Source organism: Oxyura jamaicensis, chromosome 1 (assembly GCF_011077185.1).
Source record: "Oxyura jamaicensis isolate SHBP4307 breed ruddy duck chromosome 1, BPBGC_Ojam_1.0, whole genome shotgun sequence".
Classification (NCBI taxonomy): domain Eukaryota; kingdom Metazoa; phylum Chordata; class Aves; order Anseriformes; family Anatidae; genus Oxyura; species Oxyura jamaicensis.
This window is the reverse complement of record NC_048893.1, coordinates 62,024,234-62,048,507: the sequence shown is the minus strand read 5'-3', so window position 1 is coordinate 62,048,507 and position 24,274 is coordinate 62,024,234. Positions and strand designations below refer to the sequence as shown.

Genomic DNA, 24,274 nt, shown 5'->3' with positions numbered 1-24,274 from the left:
TCTGCCAGCACAGCTACCCTTTGCCAACTGCAGCCTTAAGTGTCTTGAAAAGAAGCATCAGCACCCTTGTGAGAAAATATTTCCAGCAGGACTGTGAAGGGATGCCTCTACCTCCACTCAGTTCCAATCCAGCATTAAACCTTGAGCCTCTAAGTGTTAAAAAACTATCCGTGCTTAAACCAGAACATACCCCGTCACACAGGGGAAAAAGAAAATCTCACTACATTTCCATATGCTGCTAGAAGTTCAAAATGAAAGCAGCACGAGTGTTTTCTGCAAGATGTATTGCTTTCTGCTGGTATTTTTGCAGAAGACAGGATTTGTTTCATGCTGTCTTGCAGAGTGATCAAGGGCTATGTAAGGATGATAATTAAGTGAATTCTATTGCTAGTTGTCACAAGTGATAAATACGATGCATAATTAAACAAGCGGCACCTAGACTGCCTGGAGGAAACAATTATTTAGAGCTTTCATTAGGACAGACTCATTTCTCTAGCATTTTTTTTCATTATGTTTAACAAATCTGCTGAAAACGAGCAGATTCATATTAACTCTCGTGGTGGGGGCAGACCCACGTGTGTCACCGGACGAGTGCCCACCTTGCGAGTACAGGAGGATCTGCATCTCCAGCAGCACACAGGTGAAAACCTGGACCAGGTTCTCCAGACCCAGCAGCTCGAAGACCTCCCGCAGAGGGTAGTCGGAGAGCGGCAGCTCGTTGGGCCCCGGTCGCTGGCAAATGATGGGCTCGTAAACCCCATAAAACTTCAGCGACCTGCCCGGGGGCGGCAGGGGCACCTCGTACAGGATGTTGTGGATGTAGCTCTCCAGAGGCAGCGGCGGCGGCTGCTGGGAGGTGACCGCCTTGTAGAGCTGGACCAGGAACTTCTTGCAGGCTTGCATGAAGGGCAGAGGGGTGATGAGGCATATGCATTTGGAGACGTACAGCGTGTCCCTGCTGATGTCGTAGGAGTTGTACCGCTGGAGCTTGGCGAGGGAAGTGGCGTCACCCTCGTCGATGCTGCTGGCCAGGGAGTCCATGCTGCAGGAGGACGAGGCGCAGACGCTGCTGTATTGCTCCGCGTTGTGCATCTGGTACAGCGTCTGCATGGCTGTGCAGATCTGCTTGCTTGTGACCTCCTCGTAAAACGTGAGCACAAACCCGTATGTACGAGAGCCATCTTCTCTGGTGATTATGAACGAATGCAGCTGCGGATCTCTGTTATCGGCCTGCGTCCTGAAAGACAGCCCTTTGGGCATACACAGCTGAGGAAAAGAGAAAAGAAACAGATAAGGTTATCTAAGCTACAATTTTATTTTGTTACTTTTGCTTTACGGGTACGTTCTTGTTTTCCATTGCATCAAAACAAGCTGCTGTCACTACATTTATCCTTCTGAAAAAAGAAACATCTATGAAAAAAAATAAATTTTGATTTATCACTCAGCACAATATTTTGCAGTGATTGTAATACTGGTGGGTGTTTCTTTGAGACATACCCTTGGTGATAACTTGAGGCATTTTTCCAGGCATTCCTCAGGAATTCTATCAGCCATCTAATACAAAATAACATGTATCCAGCAAAACATGTTTGTGCAGCCGCGTGAAACTCCTCATGTTCTGACCAAACTAGTGTGATTACAAAGAATAAAAGCTTCCTTTGTATCTTCCATCTGAAGGAAAAAAAAAGACGAGACGATAGAGAGACCCTTCAAAGTGTTCCTGCTGTTCCAACTTGCTCTTCCATTCAGCTGAGTGCCTCCCCTAATGTCTTACCCTGACCAGGAGTAATTTCTTCTGATGGCAGAAAAGGTCAAGAGAAGTAATAATGTGTGTTCTACCACATCCCACCCTGAACGTCACCAGTGCACCTGACACAGACTGCTCAACAGCTGACAAAGCTGCTACCAGCCCAGCTGGCATTCATACAGGTGGTCCAGACCCACTTCACAGCATGCTAGCAAACCCTTAAGTTATCTAGGACAGCTCCCATGTATTTTCCTAAAAGGTAATGTAAAAGGCAATAAGTGGCCTGGGGTTGGTAGAAGGATTTTGTTCAATTGACGGCTCTGCTGACACAAGCCATGTAATTGCAGCTTGAACAATTTTTAACAGCATCCACATTTTCACACAAAAAGCTTATAGTTTTTACTGAGGTGTTAACAGCCGTACCAAAATCCTTCAATAAAGAAGTTAAAAACCTTTGTTTTACACTTTATTTATTCTGCCCACTAAATATCTCAACTCCATTTTTTGGCAGATTTGCTTAATAAAATTCTATTTCTAGAATGTGGACTTCCAGCAGTGTCTATGGCCTTATCAAATCTGATCAGTCTGAAATCACAGGTTTTGATCTCAGCTCTATCAGTCAAATTTTCTTCGCTTCACAAAACAAAACAAAACAAAACAAAAAAACGTGGATAAGCAAATTATATGTACTGGTGCATTCCAGAAAGGATAAGCACCAGGAAAGATGACACTAACCGAAACAATTTCAGATGGCTGTGTTAAATAAATTTCCTCTGAGTCTTAAATATTATTCCCTCATCCTTTATATGCCCACTGCATACTCACAAAGGGACCCATCTATTAAGTTTCCACTGTAGCCCAGCATGTGCAGAATATCAATATTTTAAGTCCCTGGCTGCAAACCCTGGCAAAGAGACTGCTGGGTTCGACCTCAAACAAGGCATGGGAAAAGGCAAAGGAAAAAACAAGCTGGGAGAGCACCGAGGCAGGGAAATGACCAAGAGCCTCTTAAGCTGCTAAGATCAAAGGGAAGGGCCAATGATCATTTTCAAGCGATGCAGCAAGCTTCATGTCTGCAGTTAATGCATGAAAACTTTCATCTTAGTGCCCTGGACATCAGTGACTCCATCACGTCTGTGTTTGCCACACACACCACAGGAGAGCATTAGGGAAAAGCAGCTTCAGAGGTGCTGGGGGTTTGAAAGATCTCGGTCCTGGTAAAGCTGGCTGATAGGTACTAAAAAGGCAGTCAGTCATCTTTACTGCATCTGTGTATGACCACAGAAAACTATCCAGGATTACTGATCAAAGGGTAAGGCCTTGGTTTTCAGAGCACTTTACTACTTACAAGAATGTTTAAACATATCTACCAGTGGGAAAATTTGGAATTAAACCATACTTGCAATAAGGCTTATAATCAACACGGTTTGTAAAAACAAAAGGAAGCTGCACAAAGCAGGACAAAAAGATATCAATTAATCAATAACTCTGCCTCTAGAAGTGATGAGGAGATGTTTTTTTTTAATTCCCCAAACGCAAGTGCAGGACACGCATCCCTCCCTCCAACTGGCCTTCACCAGATTCAGATGATTCTAAACCAAAGGCTCCCCCTGGTCCACTGGGGGTTCATGGGTTCACATCATCTCTGTTAGATCCCTCTATTTCACGTTTTGAGCCCCTGTGTATTTTTCACTCTCACGATGTGCTGTGACAGTGAGCATTGCATCTAGCCTGTGTGTGGGTGAGGGATGCTTCTCTTTTTAAAACCTGCTCCTTCAAATTATGCTGAGTAGCCTTTAATTGTTTTATTTCAGTGCATGAAATTCTAAACAGACAATGCTTCCTTGGACTCCAGGAATATATGCAATTATTTACATACCTTGATGAACCAAAGGACTAAAATTGGGAGTATTATTTCAAAAAAAATAATCCCTTGCCTTCTGCACAGAGACATTCAGCTTGGTATGACAGATGACTTGCAGAATGGCCACAGAAGATTGTACGTGACATTAGGCAGGGACAATCACTGAAAGCAGTGGGGGGGGGGGAAGAAATATTTCCCTATTAAATAGAACTCTGCATACTTTGAAAGGGAGAGAAAACATGACTTGTAGGCAGAGTGATTTCTCAGGACTTCAGGGGGTTACCTTTAAAGCGACAGGATGGTTTCAGAAGGCAATTGAAATTCCCTAGGCATCCAGCAGTGCTGAGTTCTCACAAGTTAACCTTCAAGGATTTATGCATTTTCTTCTCTGAGGAAAATTGCTTCTGGAAACTCACATAAAGCAAACACATAGGCAGAACTAATACGGCAAGGCAAGATCAGAAAGGCCAATAATTGCCTCAAGGGACTCTGTGGAGGTGGATATTACTTTAAATGATGTTTCAGATCAAAACAATAAAGAAATTTTCCAAAAGATGATTTAAAAGACCATTAAATTCTGCTGCTGTTAGTAAATGTTTTTTTTTCTTTCCTCCAAAGACATTGCAAATGAAAGATGTGTTCTTTAGCTATTTGACTTCAGCTGAATGCAGCTCGTTCAATTGTTTTATTTTAATAGGTCTCTGGCTGGTTTTGGTATTCCATTTTTGTCTGATAATATGATCACAATTCATGAATACTAGATATTTTCAAACGTAATGTGAGGGACAGATAAGGCAGCAATTCCAGTTATTGCCTTTTTCTGCCATATTCCTGCTGTACACCCCCAACACTCCGCCTCTTCTGAACATCCCTAATTCAGAGGCAAAACTAAAAAGCAGAAGTAGCCTCCGTAGTTGAGTTATTAACATCTTAACTGTGCTTGTCAAGCATCGTTCTGATTCTTCTGTGCCTATTATACTCCCAAAGTAATGTGGAGACCAACCCAAATATTGCACCATCTCGATCAGTGCACATTTGGAAGCAGAGGACAGAAATTCCCAGCTGTCAGCAGGCAGAGTGACTGATACTGGCATCAGGCTCATCTCTGCCTTTCTGTGCGTGACTGCAGTGCCAGACAGTCAGCTCTCAGTGTCATTGCTACCTCCAGCTCCTGTGTTTTCATGTTGAATATTTGGCACAATGCTAAAAAATAAAAAATAAGAAAACTTCATCAGTAAGGGAGATGATTTTTGGAGATTTCCACACCTACATGATTGCAGGAAAATTTCAAATTGTGAACTAAATGTAATTCAGGCTGCATTTCTAAAAGCCACTTTATTGTGTTTTTTATGTGTTCCCCATGTCTCCATCAGGCGGAGGGCCGGGAGATTCTCCTGATCTCATCTCTGCATCATAAGCAGAGGTTAGTTCTGATTTGCAGTAGCTTGTATGCAGTCCTACCTACCTCAAGTGTGAGGCACATCTGAACTAGATTAGGGGGAAGGGGCTCCTTGATTTTCCCATTTTGAGTTAGACCCAACACAGTTTTGAAGATAGCTAGAATTGATAATTCTGCTTTAATGATATTATTACAACTGTTTACTTTTAAGTTACAAAACAAATAGCTTTTTCTGTGCTAGAAAGCTTATCTTAAATGACAACAGTGTGTTGCCTTTGTCAGTAGCCATTCATAACAAACACTCTGGTGATTTTGGGAACATCCCTTGAATATCAACTTTTTGGGAAAGTTTCCAGTGGTCTTTTAATTCTCAATGCCCCTATATACATTTCCAGAAGCTGTTTTAATTCTCAGTGTCCCTATATACATTTCCAGAAGCTGTTTTCTCCTCTTTTGCCCAGTCATGAGACTTAGCCACACAGACAGACTTGAAAATTCAAGAGAAGTACAGAGGACGCATTGGTGTAAAGGTGCCATTAAAAGGGATTGCCTAACCAAAGCTGTGGTTTAGGAAAGTTCGACCTTCTGAGTAAAGATACCTTGTAACACGCAACATCAAGATTTTTGTTGTAGTCAAAGATTTCACATAAATATTAGTTTCTCAAGAATTCCTGTATTTGCCTCCTTCCCATCTGATGTGTATCCTGGCTGGCTACACCCTCAGTCAGTCACTGAGATAGTGGTTAGACTCGTTTCATCACACAGCATATTTAATTAGAAGTAACGAGGTAAATACAGCATCTTATTTTTGTTGTGCTTGAAAGCATTGTGCATTTTCACAATACCTCTTCCTCTGCAGCAGTTCAACCAGCATGCATATTGGGTGCATGCAGTCCCAGCAGAAGCTCCCTGTGCACCATATCACGAGCACTGGTTGTAAACAACTGGGGAATCATTTTAGAGCTGAAGTTGTCAGGAAACATCTCGAGAAGGGAACTTCTCTACCTACCATGTTGACAGCATCCTGGTCAAAGGGGTTCCACTCAATGTTCTGAGGATAATGGGCCAAAACCTTGGACTTGAAGGTTCTTCTTAAGGGACTCTGGTCAAAATTCTCTCCTGCAACAAGTGAAAAAAGTTAGCGTCACAACAGTGAGCCTTCAGAGGAAGCTGGCCTGGGCAGCTTCCATTCACTTCATTATTTATTTATTTATTTAGGTGAAATCTGACGTGCATTTTCAAAACAGATGTACCACTTCTGAAAGAGGATCAGACAAGATGCACATTCAGCCTAACCTCAACCTCCTTCCCTTAAAATCTTAACACATTTGCAATACAGCTTCCAGCTGAGTATTTTTTGCATGAAAATGCATTGTTAAGAGAAAAAATACTGCTGGAGTTTTATGGAAAAAGACCCTGCAATCAACTTGAATCTCCGTATTTCTCTGTAGCTTTAGTAGTGAGATAGGGCTTTACTTATATGCTGAAAGAGCACTCTATCTCAAGTTTGTAAGAAACGGTCAATAAAAAGTACGAGTACCTCTCTGCTATTACAAATTATTTAAGGATTCATTACAGGTTATGTTTTATAACCCAAGCTCTGCAAGAAGATTAAACTTTTAATTTTTCTATGTCAGATTTCAAGGACAGATGTTTTCCACACAGAGAAGAATGAAATTAGACTTGAAGCAGAAACACATCCAGTTATCAGCATACAGTGAGTGTATTTCAAAGGGGTATTGCCAGTGAAGTTTCTATCATTGGGAATCCTACAGTATGCAACACAGTAATCAAAAGTGGAAGTACGCAAAAGTTGGTGAATTCTACTAACATACACTGCCTTCACTGCCCAGATACTAGGTTACTAATTTAAGGCTTCTTGCTTTAAAGACTACAGGTGGGACTTCCTCTTCAGTTCCTTTTTCACCTAAGAGAGCAGAAAGGGATGAAGGCCCTAAGTTCAAAATGTTAGATGTTAAAGATGTCCAAAGCTTGCTCTGCACTCAGAGGCTGCCTTTGAGACTTCTTAGTGTTACTTAGATACTTTTAAAAATATATTGTTCCTGAAATAGAATTTTGTTTCATTTCTTTAAAAATACAAGTATTTAAATCTCTTCTTTTTTCTAAGTGTAAAGAGAAATATATTTTTTCTTACAGGAGAGCTTATTTTGGATGAAAAACTACTATTTGATTACTTGGCAAGCTGTAAAAGCAAGCCCCTGTTCCTGCAGAAACGAGTCCCTAACCTCACTAACCCCTCTCTCAAGGCAAAGCGGACTGTAGGAGTATAATTTGTGCCTGTTGAGCTCCATGTGACAACACAACATTTACACAGCTAATAGCCTCTAAGTGATGTTGCAAAATTCATAGTTGAGCAGTTGCCCTAAGGTCACTGAGGCCTCAGGCATTTAGCACATGGCCTTTGTTCCTTGCAAATCACAGGCTACACAGTCATTTGGCTCACAGTGGACTATTTTATCATTATTATTTTTTATCCAGGAAACCTATGACTCAGTATTAGTACATGGAAGTTTCTGTACAAACTGATACTCGCGAGCAGAGCTTCTCAGGCTTTCCCTTGCAGAGCTTAGGATCTGCAAATAACTGAATGAACGTGTAAAAGAAATACACAGTTGCAATTCACGAGGCAATAATTATCCCAGCAACGTTTTAGGAGGGTTGCAAACCATTTGCTGTATAAAACACTACCTTTAAAAACCCTACTACATGGATTTATTTTTTTCCAGAGGGGGGAAATAAAAACAGTTAATGAGATTAATGAGTGCATAGAAACCCTTAACATATCCTGAATGCAGAAGGCAAGGCCCACACTGCAGCGGCACATTCTCTTTGCTGCCCTGCCATAGCAGCATTATCCACATGCAACAGGTGGAGGAAGAGCAGGCAAAGGTCGGGTATTTCTTACAGCAAAGGCAGCCTTCTGCCTGGTCACATGTGGTCGGGCAGAAACTCCTTGAGATGCGTGACTCAGCTGTGCTGGGGCTACACCTTTACCTGCTGTAAAAGCTGCCCTGCCAGGCGAGCTCCAGAGCTAGCTCTGCCTCCAGCTCGGCTTCACTGCATGCAAAGAATGGGTTTAGAATCTCCTCCTTCCAAAGACATCTTTGTGATTTGAAGGATATGGGTATTTTTATACATTGCTCATTTTTAACGTGACTTAGGGCATGTTTCTGCATTATTTATTTTTTTTTAGCACTGTTTCACTTTATTTTGGTGGATAAAAGTAGGGGAAAAAATAAGTTTCTACAAAGATATTTAGTGCCTGGGAGGAGAAAAGTTCCAAGACGATGCAGTGCTGTGTATTTCCTGGGGCAGGAGAAACTGCAAATGGAAAGATGTGAGGAGCTCTGGCAGGGGAATCCAGCCTCCTCAAATTGCTCAAGGCAACCCCAAAAATCCAGCAAAAGTGCATGCACCATAGAAATGAAGAAAACTGGAGGTTTCAGCTAAACTGGGTCAAATTAAAAGACATGTCAGTGTTTAGCTCACTAGTTCATCACTTTTTCTAAGCAGGACAAGACTTGCTGCTAGCTTCTATAGTATTCTAGAGCATAAACTTTGCAAAGATCCTCTTCCTGCTGTTGCAAGGCCAGAAATGAATGAAGTAGACAAAAAGCAGAGAGTATTTCTCTATTATACATGTCAGTAGAATAACCTCTTATTTTGGTCCAGAAGTTCTTTGCTGAGGCACTAGAGTAAAAGATACAACGCTATCCACCGATTCCTGAAGTTGCACTGATAAAAACCCCAACAAGGAAAGCCAGCAAAAATTTTGCATCCAGTGATGCACCTAAACATATTTGGCAACATTTTTCTTCGTACTATCAAAGAGTAATTAATGTGCTTGCTTATCCAAATAAATATGTATGAGGTTATTTCCTAATTAGATCTTCAATCTTCCTCGTGTCTGATGTTGTTTACCTTAGAGCTGTGAATTAGCAGCAAGGCAGGCATTTGATGCTAAATTTGTTTGGGAGCTTCTGCTGAAACTTTGAAGAGCACGTGGACAACTTGGTTAAGATCTCCGCTGTTAACAGAAAGTGACCGCTGTAGTCCATGTTTCTTTAAAGGTTCCCTTTCTGATGACTAAAAATGTTAGTGAAGTAACCTAACTGATGCTATTTGGACAACCTGTGAGGTTCAGAGACAGTTCACAGGCTAAACCCATTGCACGTTCTTGGTGGGTACGCAAATTGTACAGGTGTTACAAAAACACCTTTTGCTTGAAAAACAAGCCACAACCTTGTGGATACCAGTTGGATAATTAATCAATTATTAACCCCTCATTGCAAATGGAAGTCCAGTAGCATTGCACAGTAAGGACATCATTTACTGTTTCTATCACTTGGTCTCATACAGAGGCACCAGAGAAATTGGTTAGGCTCTGCCTGGGCTCCCTGCTTGTGGGGCACGCTCAGGAGGGCCCCACTTCCAGCACACCTACGTCGTGTGGCACCTTGGGGACACAGCTCTGCACGCTTAGACCGAGTGTGACACCAAACCACCTGGCTTTCACCTAAATGGGTTCCATATGTGCACAGGAACAGAGCACTGGGCACTTGGTTTGGTGGGTCTCTACAAGTTGGGCAATGAGGTTTGTGTTGGAGGAGAGGGCAGCTGCTGCATGGCGCCTGATGCCACCTCACATTTAAGTGTCCTCTGAGAGGAGAGCAGCACTGGTGGGCTGTGGAAGCACATCAGACCGCTCAGAGAGCTTTGCAGGGTGAACCTGGAAGGCTTCTGCACAGGAAAATACTCTACTCTCCCGGGCTGGTGGCTCCTTTAGTAACCCCACTGGATAAAGCTGTACTTATTTCCACATTAGACCAAAAATTACATCACCGGGGATCTGAGAGTGGGGAAGCCTTTGACTTTTTTCTGTTCTTGTCATTGAACATCCTTTGTCTCATTTTCCCTATAGGCCTCCCTGCCTATCTGACAGGCAGTACTCCAGTGTCATCTGGAGCAACTGGAAAAGAAGAAGGTGTATTTGCCAGTAAGCCACGGTAAATGTGATAAACTGAGGGTTTCAATCAGCTTATGGAGATAAACAATAATTTATATGCTGCTGCAAATACTTGCACTGTTGTTTAGATGTCAGACATGTCTAAAACATTCTATTTGAGAAGCATAAGCATTATTAAAAAAAAAATCTAGCTTTCCAAAAACAGCAGTAACAGACTTGTAGTAGGCTGACAACGTGGATTCATTTTACCCAGGAAGTAAATGGCACAAATAACTTACCTTTGTGGAGTCTCAGGGTTTGCATTTTACTACTATGGATTTTTTTTTTTTTAATAAATTAATGATCAAATACACACAAAGCACAATTTTCTCAATCAGTGAACACAAGACAGAAGAGCCAATAGAGCACACCAGAGAGAATCAATCGGTTATTAGCTCAAAGGGACACAACACTGCACCCTCCATACAAAGCTGCCCCTGGGAAGCCAGACAGGATAAACTTTTGAAGGAGACAGATAATTTTGGACAGAAACAGTAGAAGGGTTTGACAGAAAGCAGCCCGCTTGTCAGAGTGAACTGTCGTCATGTGGCCAGACCACCAGACAGCACCCGGCTCTCACCCACACCAGATGAGAGGCGTGGGCCACGACGCCCAGCACCAAGCTGACAAGGGGCTGGAGGAGACCCACAGGGAGCAAAACCTTCTTGGCAAACATGGGAAGGGACCTGGGCTGAAGGGTACATTACAGGACCTCCTATCATCTTCCTCAGTTCTGAACTGAGGAGGCACAAGTGGCAATTTTTTTTTTTTTTTTTAGCTGTTACTGTAGGCAAACAGTGAATTTTCATTAAATCAGTCTTAAATACTTGCTTGCTAGCTTCCAAAAGAGGATTAGCAAGGTACATTAAAAATGAAGCAAGTATCAAATGCAAATTGAATCCATATTCTAAAATATTAATGGCCAGATAACAGTACTGTGAATAGAGACAGAAACACCGTATTTGATGTGTGGTACACATTCATGCAAGCAGCACATCTCATGGGGTAAGGACCCTTCCAGAGCCAAGTTAAAAAGTTGGCTTTGAGTAGAATCCTTTCAATTTCTGGGTATTTTCAAGAAACCCGTTCAAGTATTTTTCAAAATCGTGTAAAATGTGTCAGGCTCAAATTCAATTTCAAGTGGATGCTACATCTTATGCAATGGTACTTTTAAAAAAGCTTGCACTTTCCCTTAAAGGCACTCATTTTCATAGGACATTCAGTTTCAAAATAAAAGTAAATGCTGAAGCAATGGATGCCAGATCAAGAAAAAGCGTGCTAATGTCATTTCAAAATGAGAAGATTTCTCAAAATTAGAAAATAAGCATCTTTATGTTTCGGGTGAAGGATGAAATTACTAGGGAAATGCAGCTGTAGTTGTGAGGTTGTCAGTCAAGATGGCTTTCATATGAGTGATCATATTAAGAAATGTAGTGATGTTAAGGTTTAAAACAGATCTGTATTAATTATCACAGCTACAGAGGCATACAAAAATACATACTAAATAGGCAAAGGCATCCTCTACCCACACCCTCTGGTCCAGGGAATGCCAACTATCTGCCGGTCCTTACAGGCTCTGGAACGTAGACAGGAATGTTTGTGACTACCAAAATAAAAATATCTTTTATTCCTTTAGAGGAACGTACCGGGAACATGAATGTGCACGGTTCTGTGTATCACGGTCACAACCTCTTTGATAGCTATTTCTAATTAAAAGCGTTCAGCACATCCAGCTATGTTATTTCCATGCAGGCTGAACTTTGTTAAGCTTATTGGATAACTGTGTGAGCCTGCATGAGAAGCTAGAAATACATAGCGCTAAAGTGGGGACAGCATGGAGACAGGAATAATGCTTGGCTGTTGATTGTTGGGATCAGGGACTGATTACTTTGAGCAGCACACAAATCGAGCTCTGCTGCATCTTTACACCGAGGCAGCAGTAGTTAGCTACTCAGTATTCAAGGACATGAACTCAAAGAGGCATCATCTCCCGCCACACATTCTCATAATCTTATGGTGGAGGAGGGAAATAATGAAGGGGAGGACTGGGACAGGGCAGAATAAACAGTTTTTGTACCAAAATTTTAAAGTCTGAGTTTATTCAGCAGGAAACTGCTGTCTGTAAGATGGAGGGGGCTTTACCTATCTATTTTGGAGTGAGGGTGTGAGCAGGGTCTAACCTACCTAGTAAAACCCCTGCATGTCAGTATTTAGAGGAATTGATTGATATTTAAGTGGGAAGGCATAGTGTGTTGTGTACTCTATCTGTAAAGCTGTGTGTATGTGTACAGACCTCTCTAATATTGGTAATTAACTCAAGAATCCAAAAGACGCTTCCTTCAGGTTTCGGGAACCTCTGAGTCCCTGTAGCAGAAATTGGTGGATCTGGACCTTCCAGTATCTTTTGTCTACAAATGTAGACAACTAAGCCTCTCTGGATTTCTTGCTAGGCATCCTCTAATACAGCCTCACACAAGATTTTTTGGTCTTTATCAAGCATCCACAAGATCTAGCCTGTTGTATATCCACTAATATACCTGACACCACCAGTGGCATTTTTTTGGAGAAGGGAAGTACATCTGCCAAGAGAGCTTCTAGGAAAAGAATAAAATTTACCAGATACTGATTTAAGTGAGGTAAAAGAGTGAAGAAGTCCAAGGCTTTCATTTCTAAACTCTGACCCTTAACTTGATTCAAGGGAAACTGGAAGATGGAAATAAAGAGACACAGAGGGCCTGATTATTGCTTTGTCCTTAACCCCTGTTTACCTGAGGCTTTGTTTGCAGTATCTGAGCTCTTGCCATGGAGATCTGCTTCTAGCCATTTGTACAAGACTACACAACATAACAAACAGAAATAAAAAAGCACGTATGAACAACATGAAAAAATATACAAATGTACTGGGGAAAGGGAGGGGGAAAAAAAGGTGAAACAAGCTGTTGAACACATTGACAGACATTGTAGAAATGCTTGTCAAAATTAGTAACAAGATTAAATTTGAAGTACTTCAAACAGCATGCTGCCATATAGTTTCCCTATTACAAAATCTGCTTTGTTCATATATTAAGCCATTCCAGAGCCTGGGAAAAAAATGTTATTTAACCATTGTTGAACTCAAAACAAGAAGCCTTCTTCAGTATATTACTATTAGCTATGTTGTTACCCCTTCAATACTGTACTGGATGTTATTTTCAGGACTTTTTAAAGTTACTTATTACAAGACAGAAATGATGAATAGAACTATTAGGGTGTTTTTTAGGTAAAGTTTTGAAGAAGTGAGCCTTATGTTTATAACTTGGATGAACAATCTTAATCTCTTCCAGTAACAGATCCGCCAACAAGTGCTCGTAATGACAAATGGAAAACTGTCCTGCTACCATGTCTAACTGAGGTTTCTCCCAACTGTTTTGCTCATCTCCTGCTGAAAAACAAGAATCTTTTCACAGACACCACAGTGTTCCTTCATCAAGCGAAGTCCCATTCTTAGACTGCACAAAGGCAATATGCAATCCTCCTCAACTTAAATTTATTTTTTTTATAATCCTGGAGCATATATTAAAGCCGCAATACCATTGACCTCTCTGCTCATTGCTTTTCTAGGTGTAAATTCAAAGTGATTTCCGCTGCTGCCTCACACTTGAGCTGTTAATCCAGGCACAAGTTCAAAGGACCCAGATAACTCTGTCAAGCCTGTATTTTCTGGAAAGGCAGCCCTCTGCAGAGGGCACAGGAAAAAATAGATTAAAAAATAAATAAGTAGATGGGGATTTTTTTGTTTGTTTCTTTAGGAGACACCTGAAGATAACCCACACTCAAATCTGCAGGATGATGTTTTTCCGCTCCAGATGTCTTAAACTATTCTGTTCCACTTTTGAGCTGAACCAAAAAGTTACATAAATATTTAAATTAAAGGAAATAAAACCAGTTGTTGCCTACTGATTTTCTGGAAACAGACTGTCAGAGCATGTTTTTAGGATCTTGGCACAGAACAGCACAAAAAGCACATCTAGTTTTTGACACAGGGTCACAAATCAGTTTCTGCCACAAGCAAGACTCCAAGCTCTCCTGGTCAACAGCCCTAAGCCAAAGCTGGTGACTCCCCTTGCTCTGCTCCATAGCCACAAAGCCTCGACAGCCACTCTGACACGCTGCCCTCACAGCTCTCCCCTCAAGCCCTTTCCAAAACCATCATTCACTGGGGATTTGGCTCTGAGCTTCCAGAGGCTTGGCCACCACCTCTGTGATAGGAACAGCAAAGAGGAAAGGCAGAACAACTCGTGAAGGGACACACAGCCAGAAGTGCAGGGCAGGTTCTGGTTTTGCTCTGTATTTTGACCCTTTTAATCCATCACTCGGGTAACCACTCACAGAAGGTTCCTGCACCAGAAGATCATTGACGACAGTAATGCAAGCAAGAGCTACAGACACCACTGCACAGTCTAATTATTTATACAACCAGAAGGGAAACGGAGCGTGGCTATTGCCCCAGAACAGTTACACTTTGAATAGGCTTAATATTTCAGTGATCCTTTTGAAAAGGAGATCTCTTCATCTAAGTAAGAGTCATTGTGCAAATCTAAATAAAGAGAAAAAGGGTAAAAATTAGCAGCAGCTTAGTTCGCCACCATCCCTTCAGTCCGGCCTTGATTAAGATCCTTACTATCTGCCTACAGAGTAACATTAGACAGCACCAGGCCGTCGGCTTCTTAAAATAGCCCTGGCCCAGCTGCCAGCAGACCAGAGACATCCCGCACCACCAGAGAACTGGGAGCATTACACATTTTGCATGAATTACAGTTTGCAGAAAATTGCCTCATAATCTGTCAAATCCAAAACGTCACGGCTTATATTATGTCAGCTGGGGGGATTCTGGGACGCAGTTAAATAAACACATATGGGAGCACATCGCTCCTACGTGATTATCTTGATGTCTGCTCCCAGTGGCGGGAGCTGATTAGCAGAAAACAGCAGACCCAGGTATAACACTGGACCTATACTCCTAAATACAGTTAGCTAAGTCTCAGGCCTTTATTTTAGAACCTCTTTGTCTATCCTGTTTATATATAGCTAGAGGCAGAATTACTTTTTTTTTTTTTCCTTAATTTTTATGCTCAAATTGGCTGTTCATTTTAAATACTTGATATGGAGTGAACAACCATTTGTACTGATCAAGAAAGCAATCTGAGCAATAATGTAAAGTTCATTTAAGTTTCACACATCATCATTCTTAAATTGCCTGCGAGCTTTTTAGTCAGTTACAGAGAAGTGAGTAATGCACGCAACCATAGGAAACCAAAGGGTTTCACAGAATTGTGGAATCACGGAATAGCCTGCGTTGGAAGGGACCCACAGGGATCATTGAGTCCAGCTCCTGCAATGCATCCCTCAGTTCCAGGAGAATGCTCGTGATGAACAAAAGATGCTCAAGCAAGAGCAAGAGACCAGCTCGTAAACACAAGAGGATGTCAAAGCCAGGCCTGTGAGGGGATTCCTGGCTTTGCAGGCACAGAAGCATCTGGCCACTGGCATGGGCCAAGGAAAAGGCATTTCAGATGCCATCACATCCTCTGAGGAGTTTGGACAGCCCCCTGCTCAGCACGACCCATATTTCCCACTCCTCATTTCACACGTTTGCTTCTCTCCATGGATTGAATGCAGGGTGAGGAAACCAGTCGGGCCTTTCACACAGGCCTCCCTTCGGGCTTGCACCTTCCACTCATTTACAAGGGCAGGTGCAAGTTCGAACATAACCAATTTCTGTGTAAAACACAACAAGGCATTCTCAGATTGGTTTTAGAAGCACAAATGCACAAAACCCACTTTCAGTTGGAAAGAATCTAAAAGCAGATTTTGTCCTCCACTCTGCTGGGACAGAGGCCGCACAGGGCCTTGTCTCAAGGTCTGCTTTGTTTCACTTGGTATTTCTGGAGATAAGAAAAGGGAAAAACACAACCCAAACTGGTCATCTTAAAAATCCCTGTAACATTACTGTTGAGGTTTGTGTGCAAGAATTTGGGAAAAGAAGGGGAATTTTTGAGTAAATTTTGCTTTGGGGACTTTTCAGTACAAGTCATGTTTGTTTTATTTTATGTTTAATTACAGCACACTGGATTAACTTCTAAAGCAGGCTGTATTGAGATAGGTTTAAGATTTTCTTTTAAAATCACCCAATCACCCACTACTATTTGTCCCCCAGTTCCCAGCAGGGTACAAGTTTCAGGTGTTTTCTCACCCGAAGTCAGCAGCAGTTCCACAAAAGCTGCATTTACACAGCAGCAGAGGGTGAATACCTGCACAATAACACCTTCTGCCACAGTAATTAAGCTTGGCTTGCAAATCAGTACAAGAAAAGAAAGAAGCTTAGTATGTCCTGCACCGCTTTCAGCACTGATCGACACTGACAGAAGCGGAGCACCACGATGCCTGTCCTGCAGCTCCTGCAGTCAGCTATGCACTCGTTGGGTTTTTGCTTTTCAGCGTCTTTCTTCTTACCCATCTCACAGAGCATGAAGAGTTGGTTTTCTGGACATAGCACCGTTACACTGGGCAACACGCATTGCTGCTTTAAAGGAAGTCTTTACCTTCTGACATTGCCCAAAGCTGTCCATGGACGTGCTAAGCCACAAAAAAAGACCCAAAGCACAAGGTTCCTTATCTTATTTTTTCCAGTTGGCCACGCAGAACCCAGCCTGTGAAACCTGGGCTTTCACATCCATCCCTGCTGCACAGCCTGTGGTGATCAGAAGGAAGTCACCCCTGGCTTCTGGACAAGATTTATCTGCTTCAATTTCTTCCCTTCTCCCACCCCTTCTCCCAGCCATCGGAGACACCTGGAGGTGTCTCTGAAGGTCTGTCCCTGCTTTCTTGGTATGCTGAATTACTTTTCTTCACGGCCTTTACAAACAACAGGTTACGGCAAAGCAATGCTCATCTGTCAAAGGCCACAGCTACCAAGCTTTAGGAAAACTTGGTTATGTGTGTTTTTGGTGGGAAGGGGGTCCGGCAGAGAAATAGCTTTGCGTCTTGTAATCAGGACAGCTCTTTCACTGGCACGAAGTAGAAACACTTCCTTGTGTAGCACAAACTGGCCTTGTTTAGGGGTTTTGAGAAACTGCTGTTTAAGCTGCTGCCAATTGATAATTGTCCTTACAACAGCTTCCTAGAGCCTGTCCTCCATCAGTTCTCAACAACTGAATCTTTTTAGAAAGAGACAAAGGCTTTCCACATCCTGAAAAGTCACAAGCACCCGCAGGCGAGGCTTGAAGTTATCAGAGCTCCTGGATGGAGGAGTGGTGAGCAGGAATGAAGATGTGGGCAGACAAGGACTGCTGCCCACGCAGCCATACGGGTCTTTTGCAGCTGATACTTCTATTTAAGAGCTGCCCAAAAAGCTATTACAATTTGGAGAATGCTCTCAGCTGTATTACAGTAATTGGAGATGAGCATATTGCTGCAAATGCTTCCACTGTGAGCAAAACTGCCACCAAAGGAGCAAAATATTTATAACAAGATGCTGGGTGACACAGTTCTTATTGGCTCCCGGAAAAAGCAACAGTGGAGTTCTGTCAACTAAAAATGTTAAAACACTGTTACGAGGAACAAATAAATCAGTCTGAAAGAAAGATAAGTCCTTGCAACTATTTTGTTTAAAAGCCTCTTCTGCCACAGACATCTTTGCAAGACCATGCATGTCTTGGTCAAAACCACCTGCACTTGGAAACTGTTTGAAGATCAGGCTGCTGCCTGGGAGTTTACACAAAAGGGATCATTAAAAAGCTATCGGTGCACAGTAATCCACATCTAAGCCACATGAAAAATATTCTCTGTGCCTTAAGTAAACCATGTCTAGTTAGGTGGAGATTCCCCCACCCCACCCTGAACTCTGCATTTCAGACAAAGCATGAACAATCGGATTCATGCCTCACAACTGCTGACCACTTTGTGGCCAGGTTCCAAGCCTACCGAAAATACAGAAAGCTGAAACCAGGACTCAGTCACCAAACCACAATACGGTGTCAAGATTCACATCCACAGGTATGGACAGATATTGTTCATTTCTGGATCCAAACTAGATGCCAGGTGGAAAACTAAAAGCACTGCCACTTTTCTACCGTGTCTCTAGATTTAGTTCATATCCCTACAAAGAGGTGCTCAGAAACCAAATTCTTTGGCCTCCCTTAATGCCCTGGGGAACATTAGATGCCAAAGCATCCCTGTGAAGCTGGATCTCCTCTGAGAAGGACAAATGAATAATTGTCTATGGGTTCAGCTTGCAAAAGCCTCTGCACCTCAGACCCTTTCTTATCTTGTCCCACCCCTTCTCCCAGACATCTGGGATAACCAGAGGAGACTGTAGGTCCATTCCTAACCTTCATGCCCCAAAATACTGCTTCAAGGCTTCTAGCCAATTAGATCTCCAGTATATTTTGGGGTTGCTTGCTTTCCCCAAAACACAGCTTTAAACTTTTAAACCTTCCATTATCATCAGGGAAGTCTCTTAAGGCATGAAGGTAAAGTAGAGAGGCAAAGGAGTCCATGCAAATGCCACTATATTATAGCTATATCTCTTCTTTGCTGAAGCCCAGTGATGAAAAATAGTGTCTTGCCCCCTCTCCCCTCAGATTTCCACTGCCACTTCTATGTAAATGCCTCTGTAGAACAGTAGACACCTATGTAAAACCAGTCCACATTTCTGAGAATTTCTGCTTTCTACCTTTCTGAAGGTAAAACAACCATGAAGAGCCACAAAAGGGAACAGTGAACATTTCCTGGCCTAAAAAAGGGTTGAAAAACACCAGTGAGGCTCTGAAAGAGGAGCTGGAGAGATGCACAAAAAGGAGAGTAAGAAAGAGAGGTCCAGTTTCAGCTACGAGCATGTTTTGCCTGCTATTTTAGTGCCTTCCCAGTAGAGATTGAAGCAGCAGAGAACAGAGATCTAAATAACCCTAAATTTACCTGGCATTAAGCCAGGACTTCCTCTTTACCACTGATCTTTTAGCGCCTGGGTCCCAGATTGATCAGCACACTAAAAACACAGAGGCAGAGGCACGTAATTGCTGCTCTCTCATTTTTTAAAGAGTGTGAGCCGTCACCAACTCCAGAGAGGCTGGTTCAAAACCAAAGCATGCAGAGCCACTGCAGGCAGGCACGAGAGCCCTCCTGTCCTCCGCACACATCTCAAGCAAAAACAATAGGAGTCGTGCTGTAATATGTTACGCTTTCCTCTTCATAAAGGGGAATTTTGTGTTGTTAAATAGAATGCTTCGCGTAATGCAGCGAGCCGTACCATGCTGTGTGGGAGGGCTCAGTAACTGTTTCAGCACACATTAGAGACAGAGGATTTCGTAGAGCGGATCGGGACTGGATTAGGCATGGACTGCATCGGGGCTGAGCACACGTCAGTGACCACAGTCTCTGTGAGCATAATCATGTCTGGGAGTTGTCCCATAAACAAGGGTAAGTGCATACAACAGAAAACCAAATGAACCAAATGTACGGGTACAGCAACGTGACTGAAAACAAAGGTGGCACTCGCTGGTGCGACAACGTGGGACAGCTAAACCTGGGCGTCCAGTTACAGAAAACAGGAGCACAATCATTTTGCATAGAGGAAGAAATTGTTATTCCTTTGAACGAGGCGGGAAAGAGCCGTTTGTGGTGCATAAGGACAGGTTGCCAGAGCCCCCCCCCACTCACTCTCCCTGTAACACGTACGCCTGCCAACTGAAGAGCATCACTCTACCTATAATGTATTCACAGCCACGGGCTTGGGCACGCTCCCTCCTTCCCCAGGAGAGGGCTGGCAGGAATGCTCTGTTACAGGTTCAGAGGCTGACCCTGTACTCCTCCCACCTCCACAGAACAGCCTAAGCAACGGCAGAGAGGATCCTAAAGCCCGGACCCAGCTGCCTTGCAATTCTTCACAGCGCTGCAGCAGCATCATAGGCTCCTGCATCGCTCCCACGGGGCTGGAGTTCCCATTTCAAATCCAGCAGTATATGCACATGACAGATTAAAGAGACGCAGGCATTTGCATATCTCTCCAGGGTCTGACAGGTTTCTGGTGATTAATTCTGCAACACACAAATATACCCAAACCATCCCTGCCGGGTACCTCCTCCATGTAAAGGTTATCAGGCATGTGTGCACTGGATTAAATATTTACATTAAGGAAACGAGTCTCTTTTGGGGGGGATACTTACATACAAAGCACACACAAGGGGAAAGGCCCAACCTATAAGTATTTGTGATGAGTGATGCAGATCTCAGCAGTGACACAGCTGTGAGGGTAGCTGAGCCACAGGTATTACTGCATATTTGTTTACAGAGAGCTTGCACTGTTACTATCAGCCTGAAGAAATGCCTTCTTGAAAAGGACTGTAAGATGATTCACTAATATTGGATTACCACGGGCTGCAATGAATATTTCAAGGACTTCACACGTATACGGAGAATCAGTCCAGCGGGGCGGTTCTCCACGTCGTCACAAAAAGAGGTGGTGCAGGTGGGGAACAGAATTCCCCTCCGAAACCAAAAGCAGTAGCCATGTACACAAGATTAAAGGAATCTGAGCACTTACATACCTCTTGCAGAGACAAATTCAAGGGTCATGACAGAATTACAGAACATCCATGTTTCTGGCTAAGCTTAGTTATAAGCCAAAACAACAAAGCTTCAGAAATTCACTCTTTTGCCTCTGAAAAAGGCTGCTTTGTTAAAGTAGGACTCCATCCTGGGCTCTGCAAGGTTTATTCTGCATTTATACTTATATGACAGCCTGAATATGTATTTTATACAGGTATGACGGCCAGAAATACGTAACTTCAGCCTGAATCTGTATTTTGTGGCATCAGATCATCAATCTATAAACAGCCTGAGGAACCAGATAGTTTAAGGCAGCTATAAAATCAGCACAGTAGCAGTTCTGGTGGGGCTTCTGGTTAACCCCTTCCCCAACTAAACCTTCCCCAAAGGCAAGGAAATGTCCTTTTGCCGCATGCCCCAGAGACCCGGGCTGTCTGGTGCCTGTGTCCAGGTGCTGCCATAGCCCTCTCCTTTCCCACTCCCTCTGCCAGACCGCAGGCTAGTGCTCGGCCCAGCTTCTTCTGGGTATATACCTAAATGATAAAGCACAGACTGACATGGCTCTGTAGCAGTCACCCAGCTGACACCGTGACAGAGGTTTGCACTTAGGCAAATGACAAGTGCTTCATCTCCCTGAACTGTCAGAGCACGCCGAGAAAGCCATGCAACCAACATTTCCTACAACTGATGTTTCCTAACCCTTTGGGGATTTTGCTTTGACACAAGGTTGTGATTAAAAGCATGTTCAATCTGTAGAAGCAGAAGCACACACTGCAACGCATGTGAGCTGTGTACATACAAAGCCTGAAATCCAGGCATGGTCCTTAAGATGGAGAAGGGAGCGGCACTGGGTCAAAGTTTCCCAAAGAGCCATTCTCAAAGGTAAATTGGCATTTCCCTGACAGCCAGAGCAGGCCTGCACTTTGTGCAGGATGCCCTGATGCAGACCAGGCAGCGTGCTGGCTCAGCTCCTGCAGGACCAGCCTGAGAGTGCCTGCAGGGTGACCTGTGCTAGTGAAAAAGGGCTTTCCAGCTGGCATGTCATGCAGATGGGCTCAACAGCATTTCAGCCTTCTTTTACCTCATGTATCCTATGCAGCCTCGGTTCTAGGACATCAGTGTGCCTTTCTATTTTATATGGTAGACGTTTTCCTGTCTTCAAAACACTACTTGTTGCTCCTCTCCCATCCTCTCCCAGTCTCAAAAGGTCACCAAATGCAAAAGTCCCGCTTCAGTCAACAATTGTGACATTTAGGGGCTTGTACAAGGGGAGGAAAAAAAAGGATACATAGAGAAAAACAACCATTCACCAAACCAAGAAGGAATTTGTCCAACATTACACGTGCAAGGTCCATAAGAGCATTAGAAAGTGTGAATCCCTTCCATGCTCATCAGCGACACAGGACCTGTTGAAACGGATCTGCAGAGAGCCTCACCGCTCTCTCCTGAAACCCAGCCTGTACCTCCGAGGCAGGAGTGAATTTGTTCCAGCATCCCCTCAGCTGCCATCTGCGCTCCCGCAGGAAGGGGGCTCAAACTTGTCAAATGGCTTGAATTAAAAAGCAAAAGGGCAGGCCTACATCAGAAGTGGCAAAAGGTGGCGATTTCAGGGTAGCAGCCTGAAGTTAGTGGCCGCCAGCAGAGCAGATGGCATGTGATTAAACATGAGAAACAGGCTCCCAGAGTCCAATGGTAACAGCAAATTTGGGCAAGTCATTTTTGAAGGTCCAGAGACTACTATGGCAACTGTGGAAAAAGTGGTGACTTGTTTAGAAAAAACACCAGTCTAAAAGAATGGATAGAAGAAAAAAGTGGACTTTCTGTTACTGGCCCTCCCTCTTAAGCAGCTAGTTTCCATCACTTTTGTCTGGAGAAAAAAAATGAAATACGATCAGTATGAACACGGCAGGTAAAACATTGCTAGAAGACGTCAAGGAAAGAGGAGAACAAAGGACCAAGAGAGAGGAGGAATGTTCTGCTCTGCACAGCCAGGTTTGCTCTGCAGTGTGGGAGATGGGAGTGGGGAGGGACCAGATCCTGCCTGGCCCGGTGTCTGCCCCGCTGGTCTGCAGAGCTCCTGCACCAGACCAGGCTTCCTCTCACTTGGGATTGGCAAAATACCACAAGAACAAAAATCATAGATACCAGAATTTGAGAGGCTCATTTATATTTTCCTTACACATATATGAAGACCATTAATTGCTCATTAATTACTCAAAGGTGCACACCGTGTGCTCCTTTGGAAGTCCAGCCATCTCCATTCGTGCCTAGCTTCGTGCCTAGGATGCCTAGGTGGGTGCTGGAGCTGAGGCTTTAGGTGAGCATATGTACCACAGCACTGCATGCCCTCACACCCCCGACAACCCCAGTCTCACTATGACCCCAACACTGCCATCTCGTGTACCACTACGCACAAGACTGGGGACTTCGGGCCCTTCCTCACTAAGGCCTGAAAGATTTTTCCAGTCATGAGAGTGCTCAGAGAGCTGTTTTCTACCTTGGTCTCTTTCTGTCCATCTGAGGCAGGTTTGTTGATTGTAATTTTTCCCTAAGAAGCAGGGTTTCTTATGTTGAGTAGCTTATAATTAATTGGAGCTTCTTAGGCCAGGAGGTCTCTCGCTCCAAGTGAGCTTCAGCGACAATGTGCTTAATGTGTCAGGGACAAGGTTCAAAAGTTCATTTGGGCTTAGCTTTGTACTAGAAAACATCTTTGACATGTAAATTTAGCCAGATGCAGATTTACCGAGCAGCATAGGAGGACTAAAAGGCATCTACAGCGTGCCTGCACCCGCTCTGGACAATACAAGAGCACTTCAGCTTTATGTGGTTCTACAATGAACAGCCAGACAAGGGATGGCAAGTGCTGAGCTGACAGACAGACAGACAGACCCCTAACGGACAGCGAGAGGAAGCTGGAGAATTTTAGCCATAGCATTATCCAAACGTGTACATGTAATAGCAGGGGACCAGGTCTGAGGTTACCAGAATAACCAGGCTGGAAAGGACCTCCAGAGGTCACCCAGTCCAATCTCCTGTACAAAGCAGTGCTGACTTCAGAGCCAAATTTTGTTGCTTAGGATTGAGACTGAAATCAATTTTGAGATGAAAAACTGCCAAGGGAGCTGTAGGGAGGGGAGAGCAAAGTAAGGCTTCAACATTTCAGCGTAGTAGAGCAAAAGCACAACCTGGTATCTCTGATTTAATGCTTTCAGTGCAAGCCAGGAGGCACTCATGTACCTGCAGTGCAAACAGCAGGCAGGAAAGCAAAGACTGAGGCATCAGAGCTATGAATCACCCCTTGCCAAGCCTCAGGTCTTCTGTCAGAAATATTCCCATCTCCCAGTCTTTGTGCCGTTTAGCACTAACTCATCTGTTACTGGGTAAGAAAGCCAGCAGCAGCATCACCTTTTGGCTGGAAACCACACACTGAACTTAGTCATTATGCCTGCCTTGCCTCTCCAGGAGAAGAAATCCCAGCACACTCAGAGGTACCATGGGTATTCCCTGGATACTACAGCTTCAGAGACACCACACCATCCCTCACGTTCCTGTTTGTGGTCGCGTGCAGCACATCAGGCTGATTCCTCAGAACAGCACTTGCTGTGAAGCTACATTTTTGGCAGGTGGCTAGGGACTCCCACAACAACGATGCCC

General features: G+C 43.5%; 1 protein-coding gene across 2 annotated transcripts in view; it reads right to left on the bottom strand.

Moving 5' to 3' along the window:
* Positions 1-24,274, bottom strand: part of DENND5B (DENN domain containing 5B) — a 107,927-nt gene that overhangs the window by 53,322 nt on the left and 30,331 nt on the right. The window contains exons 2-4 of one of the 2 annotated variants that reach the window (XM_035345015.1): positions 12,805-12,870; positions 6,020-6,129; positions 600-1,266 (exon numbers count right to left, since the gene is read on the bottom strand). In XM_035345015.1, coding sequence (XP_035200906.1) covers positions 600-1,266; positions 6,020-6,129; positions 12,805-12,870 — 843 coding nt within the window. The remainder of the gene's footprint in view (positions 1-599; positions 1,267-6,019; positions 6,130-12,804; positions 12,871-24,274) is intronic. The other variant, XM_035345023.1, reaches the window with a different exon arrangement.